The 15070-nt window shown below is 44.0% G+C and overlaps 2 protein-coding genes across 5 annotated transcripts in view; one reads left to right on the top strand and one right to left on the bottom strand.

The window, feature by feature from the left end:
• CSGALNACT1 (chondroitin sulfate N-acetylgalactosaminyltransferase 1) overlaps nucleotides 1-2064 on the top strand; it is a 39955-nt gene extending 37891 nt beyond the window's left edge. For 3 of the 4 annotated variants that reach the window (XM_032686367.1, XM_032686366.1, XM_032686365.1), the window contains one exon: nucleotides 156-832. In XM_032686367.1, coding sequence (XP_032542258.1) covers nucleotides 156-439 — 284 coding nt within the window. In that variant the 3' untranslated portion in view covers nucleotides 440-832. Of the gene's footprint in view, nucleotides 1-155 lie in introns of all 4 variants that reach the window. The other variant, XM_032686368.1, reaches the window with a different exon arrangement.
• Nucleotides 2065-4819: 2755 nt separating this feature from the next.
• SH2D4A (SH2 domain containing 4A) lies at nucleotides 4820-13648 on the bottom strand. Its single transcript, XM_032686369.1, has 9 exons — nucleotides 13089-13648; nucleotides 12203-12365; nucleotides 11520-11679; nucleotides 9609-9674; nucleotides 9072-9207; nucleotides 7655-7871; nucleotides 7115-7245; nucleotides 6477-6697; nucleotides 4820-4995 (listed from the first exon to the last, which is right to left on the bottom strand). Exons 1-9 carry the CDS (start codon nucleotides 13261-13263, stop codon nucleotides 4903-4905), a joined length of 1362 nt encoding a protein of 453 aa, XP_032542260.1. The 5' UTR covers nucleotides 13264-13648; the 3' UTR covers nucleotides 4820-4902.
• Nucleotides 13649-15070: the final 1422 nt, after the last annotated feature.

Here is a 15070-nt window from a genome sequence, read left to right as displayed (position 1 = left end):
ATTTGAGGCTGAGAAATTTGAGCACTTGGATGTTCACAGAAAGTGTGTCTGTTTTAAAGGGCTGGCTAGATCCAGAAAACAGCTGCAGTGTAATTAATAGCATTGAGTTTCCTAGTATATATTTCTAGTTTTATTTTGGATTTTGTCTGTGTCAGGTGGCTTTGACCTGGACATTAAAGGCTGGGGTGGTGAAGATGTACATCTGTACCGCAAATACCTTCACAGCAACCTCATCGTGATCCGAACGCCTGTCAGGGGTCTCTTCCATCTGTGGCATGAAAAGCAGTGTCTGGACGAGCTGACCCCAGAGCAGTACAAAATGTGCATGCAGTCCAAGGCCATGAACGAGGCTTCTCATGGCCAGCTTGGGATGCTTGTTTTCAAGCAAGAGATTGAGACACATCTGCACAGACAGAAATTGAGTAGTAAGAAGACATGAAACCAGAAAGGGAGGCCACGAGGCTCTGAATAGGGTGTTTTTTAAAAGAGTTGCTAACCAGAAAAGATGGAATCAGACTGAAAGAGGATGGAAATTTCAGCAGGATGGCAGCAAAAGAAGAAGAGGGGAAAGTGTTTGTCCTCCTTACTTTTGTTTTTATTCTGATGGGGCTTTTAAGTACTCCATTAGCCTGACTTTTCAGCACTTGCTTCTAGGGGAGACTTGAACACTTGATGAGATTCAAGGTCATGTCATGGAGACAATGAACGTTACATAAATGCTGGTATTGTATTCACAATAACAAATGGACGTGCTCCTGCTTTGAAATGTTTGTAAGATGTTATTTAAAGGCTTGACCTTTTTGTGGGCCAATAATTAGGAGCTCTTTTCTACATCTCACCTGATATATCTAAAAAGGGCTATTTTTGAATAAGTACAGAGCTCCTGCTCTGAGAAGGACATCTGATTGTTAATGATGGTTAAGCTGGAGTGACAAAATCCTTTTCCCTTAAGGGGCTGGGACAGGGTGGGGGACAGCAGCAGTGCACTAACAAGGCATTCCCAGTTCCTCCAGAGAAAGAGGTATCTCAGAAATTGCTTTCTAAAAGTCAGAAACAGAAAACTCTATGGATCAAGTGTGATGGTTCCAAAGTACTCGAGGGGAGTGATTGTTCTCCTCTGTGGATGGTGAACCAAAAGCAATGAGCCACATCTGTATCATGTGAATCAGATGGTGTATTTCTGCTTTAGAATACTGTATGTATCTCAAGATTTATTTTTAAATGAAGTTGGTTTTGCTTGGGAATTATTTTGTCAAACTTCAGGTTTTCTACTTCTAGCCTTACTAAGAAACAGAACAGCCTTCCGACACTTGGAAAATGCTCCACAAATCTGTGTTTCCTGTGGATGGGATCTGGGTTCAGATAAGCGAAGTGATTTTTCTACACAGCCTGGGTACTGGAAGGCAGAAGCTTTATCATGCTGAAGAAAAGGAAATCCATATCAACTTGCAGTACTGATTTAGGAGGCTTTAAACTCTGAATGCCAGATACCAAAATTGATGAACATTTTCTAACTTTATACCAAAGTATTCCTTCTAAACCAAATACAGAGTCTTGCCCAGGGCACAGAAAGCTTTTTGTAATTAACAAAATAAATTTTTGTGATGGATTACTGGACCCTGCAAATTCTCTTATGATAATTATAGGTACTAATCCTAAAAATTAGTCATCTTCTTAATAGATTTTTTCAATTGCCTAAAACAGTTGAAAGTCTGAGCTAGTGCTCTTATAAAGCATTTTCTTTTAATTCTGATTGCTATTTATCATTTTAATATATACCAGCCAACAAAAAACTGCATAGGCTTGGAAATCCCATTTGCTTACCTAAATGCTGTTTCTCTGAGCAGTCTCTTTGTTTTATAGCTTCAGATTAATACAAGGCAGTCTGAAACAGATTCTAATTTGGTTTTTGGCTTGTAAAAGCTGGGGGCAGAACTATGAAAGATAGCACTGAACAACGAATGAACCACTATTTGATGTGCCACTGTGCAATACGAAGAGCACTTATGAAACTCTTTTGAAAGCACTGCATGCAGAATCTGCAGATAGAGACCATGCCACTGTAAGTACTTTTTCCCTTGACACATGTTTATATGTGTTTGTCTTTTGTTGGATGTAAAGGATCTGCCTTGCACTTCCCTTGCAAATCATCAAGGGTCCAAAACACTGCCAAAGTACAAAAAGAATGAAAACTTTGTAGACTCAACCCCAAAATACATCACTTATCATAGAAACTTCAGCAATCACTCAAAGAACTGTTTTGTTCTCAGAACACATGATAAGTTATTTATAAAGAGCTTTGTTTTGATGAAGTAACTTTACAAATATTATGCAGTAGGAGGAGACAGGCACGGCTTGTTGAGTCCATATGAAAGTTACAGTAACTCAGCTCCTCCAAGGCAGCTGTTCCAACAGTCCCAGTTAATCTGAATTTGAAACTGGGTGTTGTATATTAGGACAGTTTTATAATCACAGCCTGCCTCAAGCCTAGCCTTAACTATTTCTGTGATGGGTTTTTTTTCACTGTCTTCCCTGAGGTTTCCCTAATCGCTCAGTAACCTAAAGTAACTTTGAGATTGGCCACACTTGTAGAGAAAGGCTAGACCAGATGATCTCCAGAGGTCCCTTCAAACCTATATTAGTTTCCAGTTCTAAGCACTGGACACTGTTAAATTCAAGACTTCATTATTTTGGGTACCTAAGCAAGTGTGTCATCAAGACCCTGTCAGAGTTTCACAAGTTATGTGAAGCAAGTCATCCTTACTCTACAGACTTTTGGGGTAACTAGATTTTGGAGCAATAGATAGCCAATCTTGAGGGCATCTGTTCTGGCAAGATAGCTGCCTTTGCAGTCAGTTCAGTGATCTAAACGTGTAGGTAAAAAACTTTATGTTTCTTTCCTCACAGAAGACAAGTGAAGCTGGGAATCTTTGAAAAACTGAGCCATGACTCTCAAACGTGGGATAGATGTGAACATGGATAGTGGTTTTCCCTGGGCTATACTGAGACAACATTTGCAAATAAGTAGTTTAATATAAAGTTGCGTGAAGCTACTGGTCCACTGTTCAGCAGGGCAAACCCTGAGGAGTTTTACTATAGTTCTTAGAGCTAAAATTGATTAAGTTCTGCTGTGTTCATGCCAGATCAGCCTGGACCTTATTTCTGCAAGTTAATACCCTGCCTCTCAAAATGCCTTTTTAGAGGCATTTAGACTTTCTCCTCTGTCTTTACCAGCCCATAGGTATGCAAACACTTCATGATTTGTCTCCTGCAGGATAACAACTATGGCACATTCTCCACATCAGAACAGATGCTTTTCTCTAGGGTCTTTGAAGGACATTTTGTTTTGGCCATATTTTTAAATAAAGAGGGAAGGAGGGATTTTTCCCCCCTACAAATAATCTAATACCCCTTCTCATGATTGAAGCAGATTATGTTGAAGTTATTTCTTTGATACATATGATATAATGCTCAAGAAGCTCATTAAGTCAATTGAAGTGCCAGATTCAGAATCTCACTTTACACTAAGGCTTTATTTCTAGCAAAGTATACCTGCTGTAACTGAAGTGCAGTTTTCCCCTTTCCTTGAATGAAAATTGCCTGTCAGCGTAGTTGTAAATTTTAAGACCAGATGATTATAATTTCTTTTATTTTGTATCCCTCAAAACACAGATCAGTCTAAGACTAAGGTTTTGACTGCTCCTTCAAGTTAAGCAGAATAGCCCTGATCTAACAGAAAAAAGGAAACAGGTAAAAACAGGTAAACAATTGAAACAAGATTGACTATTGTTCACTATTTGAGGATGGTGTCTCTAAAACATTATGTTAACAGATTCATACCACAACCTTCAGCTGTAGAATTTGTTGTGTAACAACATGAGGGAATTTGAGGACTAATTTGTTATGTGATTCTGTCCAGGCTCTCCCCCAGTATACTGAATTATGTATTTAAAGAACAGTGTAACAGATAAGGAGAGAGAATATTACATTGAAAGAACAACTTCTATAATGAAGTTTACACCAGATGCATCTGAGTAATCCGGACACAACTTGCAATAAATAACTCCACTTTGGAAAATATCATTCTTTACTGGCAAACACTCTTCTGTAAACTGTATTAATACTGATATGGGTGCTGCTTTTTACATTTTTTATGCTCTGTACCTGCGGTAGTCTTTTATACAAATGCCTCTGTCCCTTCTATCCCTTTCAAAAGGTTAATTCCTCTCAATGCAGAAAGGCCTGTGTAGTATTTAAATACAGGTTAAAAGAGTGGGGATCTATATTCAGAGGCTAGAGGAGTTTAAAAAATGTACTCTTCATGAAAATCCATCATCACAGAGAGCACCTTTCACCGAAAGGCACTCAGGGTTTGCTTGGATGTTCAGTTTGAATGTCCTTCATTTCAAGGACACAGCATTTTATACAGAATTAAGCTTCACATTATGTAAATTACATATCAAGATCGATTCACCTCTCCAAGTTGTTATGTGCCTTCAGGAAGGTATGATTTCATTCAACTGTAGGTACCAATCTATTTCCCAGATGGCACACAACCTCGCATTCAAGAACAAAAGGCAGCTTGAATACAGAAGTCCCTGAAAAAATCTGCAAAAACCCACTGAAAATCTGTGGCAGTATCTCCCTGTTCAACTGATTACTTCATCAACTCATTCACTCCATTGTCTGGGATACATCCAGGTGCTTTGCCGCTTGCTGGGCTGATGCATCCTTCAACTCAGTTGATATGATAAACCCACAACAGTACTTATCCTCCTACTGCTTCATTTTGAAGGATATAAAATAGAGGCACTTAGGGTTTCAGGTAAGTATCAGCAGCTCTAGTTCCAAGTTCACTCTTTGTGAATACAAGCATGGGACTGCACAGTGGGACGGGGAGGTTCACTCAAAGAGAGAGATGTAGTCTGGCTCTCGGTCCTCTTGGCCACATGGGTAAAGCAGCAGCTCCTTCCCCAAGGAAGTGATGGGTTCATCCTGTTGATATAGGATATGATCAAACACCTGTTTTCAAACAGACCCTACCTGTCACAACCTCACAGGATGGACAGCAATTTCCCTGCCTCTGTTACAGTGTGGCCTCATTCATGCCACTGTGTGATCCAGCTCAGTGCCCTGGGGAACCTGGGGTAGGACCCAAGTGGGTGTCCTTTGTCTTCATAACACAATGTTTGCGCTCAGTGCCATAACTCAGTGACACAGCTCTGGCAGTGCTCAGAAAGAGCTGTGCTCATCTCGTAGGAAACTACAGCTTCTATGACATGAAGCAGTGTCCTGCCTAGAAAGTGCTGGAGCAAGGACTGTGCAGCGTGCAGGTAAGCAGGACCATGTGATTCTGGTTATGTTTGTGGGAGGGACAAGAGTGGATCCTAGAGTGAGCACATACCCTCTGCTCAGGCAAATCCTGTTCTAACCAGAGAATTCCCTGACAGCAGCAGATGCATGGTGGGGACTTGCCCTCTTTCATAGTCACCCAGTGGGTGATAAGCAGAACCCACTGGGTCACTTTGGCAGAGTGGGTTTAGCCTGCCCACATCTGCTATAGTGCTGGGGCTCTGTAGGATTCATTGCAGACTATGGGCATGGCTCTATCTTTGATGTAGCTATGCACAGCCAGGCTTTAAATCCCCTGGCTCTGGAGTCAATAGCTGTGTAGCTCCTGCTTTCAATGATTTCAGCCTGAACTGTGAAAACCATGCAAGAAGCAAGTTCTGGTAGCCCAGGTAGAGTTCCATAGAGCAAATGAACGTAGATATTACCCTCATGTCAAATTTTGTTTAGGCATGTCTGTATTAGGCTAGGCAATTATTTAAAAGAAACAGGGATTTGAAATGAACCTATAAAGCAAAAGTATTGTCTTGTCCCTGGTCAGATCTTACAGTGATGGAATGAACAATCCATCTGGCTCTCCTTGGAGCCCATGTAGCTGCAGTCAGTGCTGGTAGACACTACTCTTATTGCTACAAGAATCTGCCAACCTTCTTCCTTCCCTTCTATTTTTTATCTTTGCTCAATATCACACCTTGCCTGCTTTTAGATTGTAAAGATACCTTGTTCTCTTTCATGCTGAAGCTGGAGGCAAGCAGGATTTTCTGCTTACTCAACTTGCCAGAACACCACAACCACAGAAAATACGAAAGAAAGGGGTCTATATGAGTATGCTGTCACCTCTCACCTTAGCAACATTTCTAAGTAGCACGTAAGTAACTTGAGTCCTGTGCAAGGTGTTCTGTGTGCTTGAGAGTGAATGAGTCAGATCTAAGATGTTTGAGATGTGTTAGGCCACCTGAGATGTACCAATCAGGCTGACATACCCTTCTGGAGCAGCACACAGGATACCCAACAGCAGTTAAAATGGGTCTAGTTACCTACTTCAAAATAACTGCATCTATTCTTTCTTATTTTGAAGTGCCCTGAGGCAATTAAACAGTTAATGAATGCATTGATAGATGTTTTACCTTGTGGTAGTCTACAAGGTCAGCCAGCGTTGAATGTTGCAGCTGGTCCACTCCAAGGAAGCTGTAGGAATCACTGGAGGCATCAATGAGGAAGTGTTTACATCCTTCCACAGACCGATAGGAGAGCACATAGCCTTTGATTTTCTCACTGACCCGGATCAGAAAACTCCCTGGTACTGTTTTATCTAGAAGCTCCTCCGCTTTCTTAGAGGTTAGGATACCTGTTCAAAATTAAAACTCAGAACTGAAGGGAGAAGAGCATTTGTGCAGGATTGGACGGAACAGTTCTCACAAGAAATCTGCTTTACTGCTCTAAACCCAGTCCATGGCATTCCCATCCCTTGTTTTGTTGCCCAATAGCCCAGGAAGAACCGTACTGCCATTGCTAGTAACAGACCATGGCCACGGGCTAATTGCTCTACCTTAACTGCTCCAGACTTGGCCAGCTATGAATGACAAATGCACGGGGGTTGAAAGGACAGATTCTGTGTTATGAGAGAGAACAGCATTGCAGTTTGTTGTACACTGATTCCAGTACAGCAGCAGCTTTACTCCTGGGCCCAGCCTATGTTAGCAGCCACATCAGCAGAAACAACTCCTTAAACAGTTGGGTTGGGGTGGGAATGCTCAAGACTCACCATGGAACCAAGGTGCTATTGTGTCCACGGTTTTCAGATAGCCAGCTCGGAGAGGGAACTGCTCCTCTTTGAACCACCTGATGATGCTTTCTTCAGTGGAATTGGAGATTGTCCTCTGGATTCCCTCTTTCCTGTTAGAAAAGATCATGATTTGTGCATCAAGTTCAAATAGGTTTTGAGTCCTTGCACTGAACTTACCTTTTTCTTAGGATTTTAAGAACATCCATAAACAGGCAGCTTACACTACTCCAGCTGTGTAGAATATGGTTTTTAGTGAACATCTGGCATCACAGAGGCTGTATGCACTTGCACTCCAGGCTTAGGACACTCTACTAAATAAACCTGTTGCCCTCCAGGAGTAAACACCTGAAGGCCTCATCACACCCTAGGCTGGAATATAGCCTAGGCTCTGTATTTTTCCCCATGGGGTGTCTCTTCCACACAAGGAGGAGAGCTAACCATTCCCATCTCAACCATCCCATGCTAGAGCAGAAGAATCTCATCCCTTCTCCCCTCCACAGGGCATAGGGGCTTCCTTACCTAAATGCTCTCCCATTTGCTGTCACAGGAGGTAGAATTTTAGGCTTGGGGGGGAGAGGTGGATACTGGAGTGGTCGCCGATCTCCTGCTATGGCACCCTTGGAAATATCTGCCTGCTTCCCTCTACGGATGCCCTGCAGTGAAAGCCTCCTGTAGTCATCCCTGGCTTGCCGTGCAAGGGAGCGTCTCTTCTCATCTGCTGCCTTGGATTTCCGCACTGGAACAAAAAAGGAGTCCTACATGAGTGAACAAGCAGGGCTTGCTGCCCTTTGGCCATCTTCCTGCTTGATGAAATGGAAGAATAACCCATTTCACAAGCTGAAAGGTTCACTCAATTGTGAGATCGTTTGCCACGTGTCTCCCACGTGTTACGTGGCATCTGACGCTTAACAGGGTACAGTGTTTATTCCTTCAAGACACTAAAAATCTGGGTTTTTTATGGATACCAAGTCCCTTTGTACTTAGAGACTTCTTGGTTTGGTTTCAGATGCTGACTCCTCGTTCAGATATAGATTTCTGTAGTGCCTTTCATGTAAGCAGGTGGGGAGCAGGCCATATGGAATTAAAGCTGCTGAAATGACCTCAAATCAAACTTTTGAAGGATTTGAAAGAGCTGATCCATTTCGGAGGGTGAGGGAGAGTCTTGCTGAAATTATTATGGAAAGTGTGGAGAACTTGGCTGTGTTTTTCTTTCTTTTTTTTTCTGTAAAACTGCCTTGATTGTTTAGGTCCACTTCACCCTGGAGTCTGTAGGAGTAACCAGCTCTCCAGTCAACTTTTTTTTTTTTTTTTAAATCAGTCAGGAAAATAGAACCCCTAGCCTGAAGTGGAAACAACTGGTGGTACAGCATTGCCATCTACTGAGCAGCAGGGAAGGAACTGGGAAAAAAAATGCATCAGGTTCTCCCTCGGGAAGTATTTGGCAGCAGTGATGGATGCTGCTGCAAGTCTCTTACTGTTTGCCATTTTCCTTCCTATCATTGGGATTCCTTACATGAGATAGTGCAGCGGGGCTCTGCTTAGATGGGATCATGCCTGGATGACAGGGAAGCTCTTTTTTATCAGTTCTTGTCACCCATTATCCTTGTCCTCAAGAGCAATGGTTACTGCAAAGTCTTACAAAAGGCCAGCTTCTAGTTTAAGATTAATAATCCTCTCTACACTCATGTAGTTCCTTTGTTGCTTGTTTTAATATAGTATCAGTAGGAGAAGTTTTCCATTTCCCTTCCCAGCTCTAGTCTCAAGGCTACGTGGACTCAGAAATATTTCTGATAATGCAGTGCTGTCTTTCTTGGTAATACTCTCCACCCACCGGCCTATTACTCAGTTCTAGTGTGACAGAAGAAGGGTTGACATGACCCCACAGAGTTCTAGAATTTCTCAAGCCTCATAGGAAAAAGTTATCCCAAGATCTTACAGAATTCCTGCCATTCAGGCTCATTCTCATCCGATTTCTGCAATGTTCTCTGGCTCTCTGTGCTGGGGTGGCTCTGTGGTATTGCCTCCTGGGAGTCTGTGGTCTCTTCGGAATTTCTCCTCTGTGCTTCCTTTGGCTATGAAAGAAACAGTACGTTCAGCTTTGTTGCAGGCAAGTTTTAATCTTGCTTTTTAGCTAGCCTTGAAATACTGGGAACTCCGTTCGGTATTGTGAATCCCTCCAACTTCAACAACATGCAGATCCTCTGTCTTTACTGCAGGTGACAACAGAGGAAGTGAGGGAAAACAGTCTACCAGAAATCATCAGGAGCATCTCCCTGTGCTACTCCCCAGTCTGCCAGTCTGGCCTGCTTTGTATCATCACCTAATTGTCACACTGTACATGAGGAGCATGGCAACACTGGTCCAAGAGGTGAGAACATTCTTAGGTCTGATGAGGCTTTGAGGCTGACAGGGACTCTAGGATAAAGCCTGGGCCCCACTCAATGTTTCAGTAGCATCATAGGTTGCCACTTACCTTTTGGAAGCTAAGTGTCCTCATATGACAGTCTGCCAGCATCTGGTGAACATCTCTGGTTCCCCTCTAAGCAGAGCAAAAGAGCGGTGAGAAATAAATGCGATGTTAGGACAATTGCTCTTCTTTTGGAGCAATAGATGTATAATGCAGCAGCAGTCATGACATTTGTTAACAAATTTTGGCAGCCTTCTCTGACAAACATTGGGTTTTCCATCATATTAGGCCTAACATACCACATGAGGAGAACTCAGGGGTGTCAGGATTGCCATAAGCATGTCTAGATTTGCTAAGCAATGCCCCCAAGTGCTTCCAGGGAGCAGCTTCTTTCCTCCCTCCCCCTAAATCAATCTCTTGCAGAACCTGCCATCCACAACTTTACAAGCCTGTGCTTGTTTGCGGCTGTGGCTGTGGTGTTGCAAACTCCTGTTCAACAGACTGACCCAGCTAGCTGCATATCTCCTGCTTGCTCTCCCCTGCAAACCAGTCTTGCTACCCTGACAGCAGTTTCTAGCTGAGACCTGCCTTTAAAGGTGAACAGTTAGATTTGTCTCTGAGCAAACACCCACCCACCTCTCCATTGGACCCTGACTGCTCCCACGGCACAGTGGGTAATGAGGTAACTGTACTACACTGCTTACCAAGGACACGCTTCTGTCACCTACTTGGCTAATATTTAATATGAACATGGCTTTACAATTTCTCTCTCCTTCAGGAAACTAGGAACTGCAAATGTGTGTGAAGCTGCTCTTTTTCTTAGATCTTTGTCTGTTCCCTGCAACAGACAAAGCACAATGCCTGGATCCCTTACATTAAATGGGAACTAAATCTTTTGGAATTAGATTTTTGGTAGTAGCTTGGGGTTTGTTTTTTCTTTCTTTTCTTTTTTTTTTTTTTGTCAGCTGTGACTAATAACTTCCTATGAAAAAAAAATCTCCCACATAGTTGCTCAACTTCAGCAAACAGTGCAGAGAAAAACCTCATGCGACTCAGAGGCTTTTGATAAAGGAGACAGCCACTCCAAATTTCCTTCACTATTTTGGTAGCAGCAGGGAGCATGTTGCCAAAACCCAACCTTCTGTTATCATGCTTTTTATGCTGAAATATGGTGTGGCTGTATGATAAAAGAATATACACTTATACAAGTTCATTCAAGGCTGAATGAAAACTGCTGAATGAGATTGGACTTCTCTCATTAAATTGGCAGGGTGTTCTGTTCCTTCTGTTCAACTGCAGTTGCATGGGTAGTTAATTTAACTCATCTTTTTTTCAGTTCTCTGCAAATGGCTTTTTGTAGCTAGTTAAAAATTAGAAATGTATTTATTGCTGGAGAAAAATATTTCTGTAATAAAACACCACAGGAAAGCCGACACTGTAGATACTGCATTTCAAATTGTCCTGTGCTGTCAGGGTCATAAGCTGTTTTCTAACTATTTTAGAAGACCAAAAACCCAAAGAACCACCTAAATATGCATGTCAGATGATGCTGGTAAAATTATCTTCATTTGTTCTTTTATAAAAGTGGATAATTTGTCTAATGGCTGTGACCTTACATGTACGGATCGTGGGATAGCCTGCCTGGTCTTGCCCCAGAAGCCATCCAAACCAGCCACAGTGCAGGAGGGAAAGTACTGCACCCCTCATTTTACCCACAGAGAATGGAAACAAAGGAATTCAGAGTAACTTATCTGTTGCTACAGAGCAGATCTATCCTACCTGAGAATAGCACGTGGACCTCCTGAGTCCCAAGGAAGGATGTAACAGCATGGCTTCTTCTCTGACTACAGAAGAAAAGCCTTAACAGATAGACGGCTTTGTTTCTTCAGATTTCTATTTACAGCAACCAGGATTTGCTGTATTTCCTAGTTCTCAAAACATGCGTTTCTGATAGCTATGGGAAAAGAGGAAAACTACCTTTGTGAGCTCCTGGCTTTTCCCGGTTGTTGTATCAGTCGTTTTTCTCCCACGTTCCTCCTTTGTCTGCACAGTGCTTTTTTTATTCTCATGAAGATCTGTCTCACCCAGTAGTCCTGGTTGTGGGTGTAGAGACCATGTTATAGAAGAGTCAATCTCTCTGAAATGTAAGAGAGAGGATTTAGGAACCTGAGGGAGTTACTTTCTGCTCCCTGAGCATCTTGCAAGGAAGCTGCACGTGAGCAGAGCAGTGCTGCATTGAAGCCATGTGTGTATGGGCATTTATATTTCCAAATCAGGTAGGTGCAGTAATTAATTTAATGACTTGTGGTGAGCAACTGTTGTCAGGCTGCACACCGGCACCTCTTGGTGAATCAGTGCAATCCAAGCTCACCACCTGCCACAATAACAGTGTTGGTATTTCCTGTAGTCTGCAGAGTGTCCCATGCAGGAGCCACATCATGAGAGGCTCAACGAGCCGGAGCAAGTCTCAGGCCAGAGCTGGTCTCTGCCAGCATTGTGTGTCCTCACAGAAAGCCAGCCTTTGCCTGTGCCTTTTGCCTGCAAGTCCAACATGACAGTGATAACCACAGCCTCTACAGAGAAGACCCCAGCCTCCGGGTCCCTAGAAAAGCCTTCTCCTCCATGTCAGCCCACTCAGACCCCAGCTGAAGTGTGCTTACCTGCCCTCCTTGCCTTGCTCTCTCCTTGCCAAGCACTTTGCTCTTTGTGCCTGGATCTCTTCACAGATGGCTGCATATGGTTTATCTGAAGGATGCTCGCCCATCACCCAGACCCAGACATCATTGTCAGCACCGAGTTTCCATGTCACCGACTTCCCATTGGCTGGAAAAGAAGCAGCTCTTTGGCAAATGCTGTTTGCTGGATAGCAGGGTCTGTGTCCCACCTGCTGTGCCCTACTGGCTGCTGTCGATGACAGAGCCTCTCCAAAAGCAACTGTACGTGGGGAAAGCTCGGCTGGGAGGCAGCCCACACTTTGCATTTTTTTTCATGCTATTGAAGCCAGGTCAGTGAAGGAAGTCTGAGTCTGAGGGCAAAGGAGAAGGCTCACTACCATTTGTTTTCTTGTTTTAATTCCTGGCCACTGCCCTCCCCAAACTGTGTGAGGGTGAACCACTTGCAAAAAGAGCACTGTGGGGAAGAGTTGGGAGAAGAGTGCTATCTTCCTAGCAGTCAGCATGCTGTTGCAACCCTGGCAAGTGGACTTCAGATCTAAAGTCTCAGTGGGAACTGCAGATCTGGTGCCTCAGGACAGATATTCAAATCCCTGGTTATATTAAAGACAGAGGCCCCATTTAGTGGGAAACTTAATAAGATGCACCTCCTGCGGGCAAATAAGCCCTGTCTTCCCAGTTAGGGGAGCTGAGCAATTTGGTCAAGGACAGAGTGCCTGGGTCAGGGAGTAAAACCATAGTGCATCTGGCCAAAACTACCCCATTGCAGGTGGGTTTAGTTACTCTAAGGATACATTACCTCCTGTTTCCAGGGAGCAGTTGATTAGGCCAGATATGTGTCAGACGGTGAAGCAGCCAGGAGGCAAAGACTTACCTTTTCTTGGCAGTGGCTTCTTTGCTGGAGCTTTGTCCACAGCAGCTTCTCTTTCCTCCCACCGTCTGATCTGTTCCTGCCTCATCTTGAAGAAGAGGATCTGCTTCTGCTCCTCGCTGAGTTCTGCCAGCAGGTCAGGATCGATGTACATGTCTGATAATATCTGTTTCAGCATGGCTGCAGGTTTCAGTTACACGTTTGTGGCGGTGATCTCCAGGGATAAGATCCTCTTCCTGGCTTCAACAAGAAAGAGACCCTGCCCGTCTGAGCCTAGAGTAGGAATGCAGGCGCGCCAGAGTAATTATGCTTCTATCTTTTTTTTTAGCTCAAACTTCCTGCGCAGACCAGAAAAGTAAATAAGTATCTTAAAACCTGCTGTTAAGATTCCTTGAAATAGGAGGTAAGCTCAGCTCCCACGCAGCCCTTGCCTGCTCTGCAAGGAGAGCTAGCTAGAAGGGGAGAGTCCAGGAGTGGGGAGGTTGTGTTGATACTCTGATAAACCCAGCTGATAGTATATCAAAGAGAGAGAGCACTGCCTGTTAGTCATCAGAGGTGCGGCTGAGTTGTGCCCAAGTAAACATTCCTGCTGGGCAAGGAATCAATGAACCCATGACTAGTCGGCTCCTCCTCCTTCCAAACAGGAAAACTTTGATGATCAAAAGCCCAGCCTGCCTTTTTTTGCCCAAGAAAGATGGGGAGGACTTTTGGCTCTGCTTCTGAGGTGGGAGTGAGAATTTTGGGGTGCTCCCATCCATCAAAGGCAGCCTCCCAGCAAGTCAAGGGAGCACAAATAGTGCAGATGGTTTGAAGAAAGACAGCATGGACGGTCAGTGTCTGAGGCAGCTCCCGGTCTGACACATCTTGCTGATGCACCTTGCCCACGTGGTGAGCGTGGCATGGGACATCCCTGCCTGACAGGATGAAGTGGATGGAGAGAAGGAGCACTCCTGTTCCTGCCCAGGATGTTGGCTTGTGTACAGTGCACACTGGTGAGGTATTGACACCCGCCCAGCTGTGCTATGTGCTCATGGATTTACATTTACAACAGTGATTTCACTGAAAAAATGGGAGCTCTCCTGGCACTTAGGAACTTAGCAAATGAGAAAATAGAAATGTGGACTAAAGACCTTGAAACCAGTTCTTTTCCTTATCTTATGTGGATAATCTCAAGGAGATCAGGAGATTGGTTGGCAGTGCTTTTGGTGACACAGGGAGGCTGACAGTCATGTGTGAAGTGCAAGACCAGAGCACGGGGGCTGGTTGGCCAGGAGTGGCAGGGGCTTCCTGGACAAATTCTTGAGAAATGTTGTAGTCATCAGGCTACAAGGAGATTAAGCCAGTGGGTTTATTCATGTCCTTCTGCACAAATCTTGGGAGTCTAAGGAACAAGCATGCTAGGATAGAGCACAGTACGTGGGAGGAAGAGCTGGTGAGGCAGTAATGTGGAGGTACAAAGGGCAGAGACATGGCAGAAGAACCTGTGCCAGGGTGAAGTGGGACCATATATTAAATTAAGTTAATGAGGCCAAATCAATTAGCCATCTTACAGGAGATAGACTGAATCCCTAGGGACCCAAATGTTGGAAGAAAAGTGTTGGGAGCACCTTCAGCTTCAGAGTATGACTGCTTGGTTCCTACCATATAAAATAACTGAGGCAGCAGGGGAGCCAGCAAGCACAATACTGAAGCTTTCCAGGGAGCACAGACAGAGCACATTTAATTAGATAAAATGGGGCAGCACAACAGCAGCCTTCATAAAGTCAGACTCTCAGAACAATACCTGCTGTGTTGGTCCACCCTCCTCTGTCTCACATCCATGCCAGGATCAGGTAGGCTGTCCCAAACATCCCCCTACTTCTGAACATGGCTTGCATTAAAACTGCTGAAGACAGAGCTGGCCGGAGCCCCAGTGCATTGTAGTGCCCATGCACTTTCAGCAGGGAGAGCATGAAAGGAGCTTGGAGCAGTTGGAGGAGCTGTAG

Source organism: Chiroxiphia lanceolata, chromosome 4 (assembly GCF_009829145.1).
Source record: "Chiroxiphia lanceolata isolate bChiLan1 chromosome 4, bChiLan1.pri, whole genome shotgun sequence".
Lineage (NCBI taxonomy): Eukaryota > Metazoa > Chordata > Aves > Passeriformes > Pipridae > Chiroxiphia > Chiroxiphia lanceolata.
Note: the sequence above shows the minus strand (reverse complement) of the source record. Positions and strands in the feature narration are given on the sequence as shown.

Bases quoted from the DNA above. Each gene is read 5' to 3' on its own strand.
- SH2D4A (XM_032686369.1), bottom strand. From the start codon at position 13,263: ATGCTGAAACAGATATTATCAGACATGTACATCGATCCTGACCTGCTG. The intron at 12,366-13,088 runs GTAAGTCTTTGC...CTTCTTTTCCAG, and splicing joins GAAGCCACTGCCAAGAAAAG to CCAATGGGAAGTCGGTGACA. The intron at 7,872-9,071 runs GTAAGATCTTGG...TTTTTGTTCCAG, and splicing joins GCCTGAATGGCAGGAATTCT to TGCGGAAATCCAAGGCAGCA.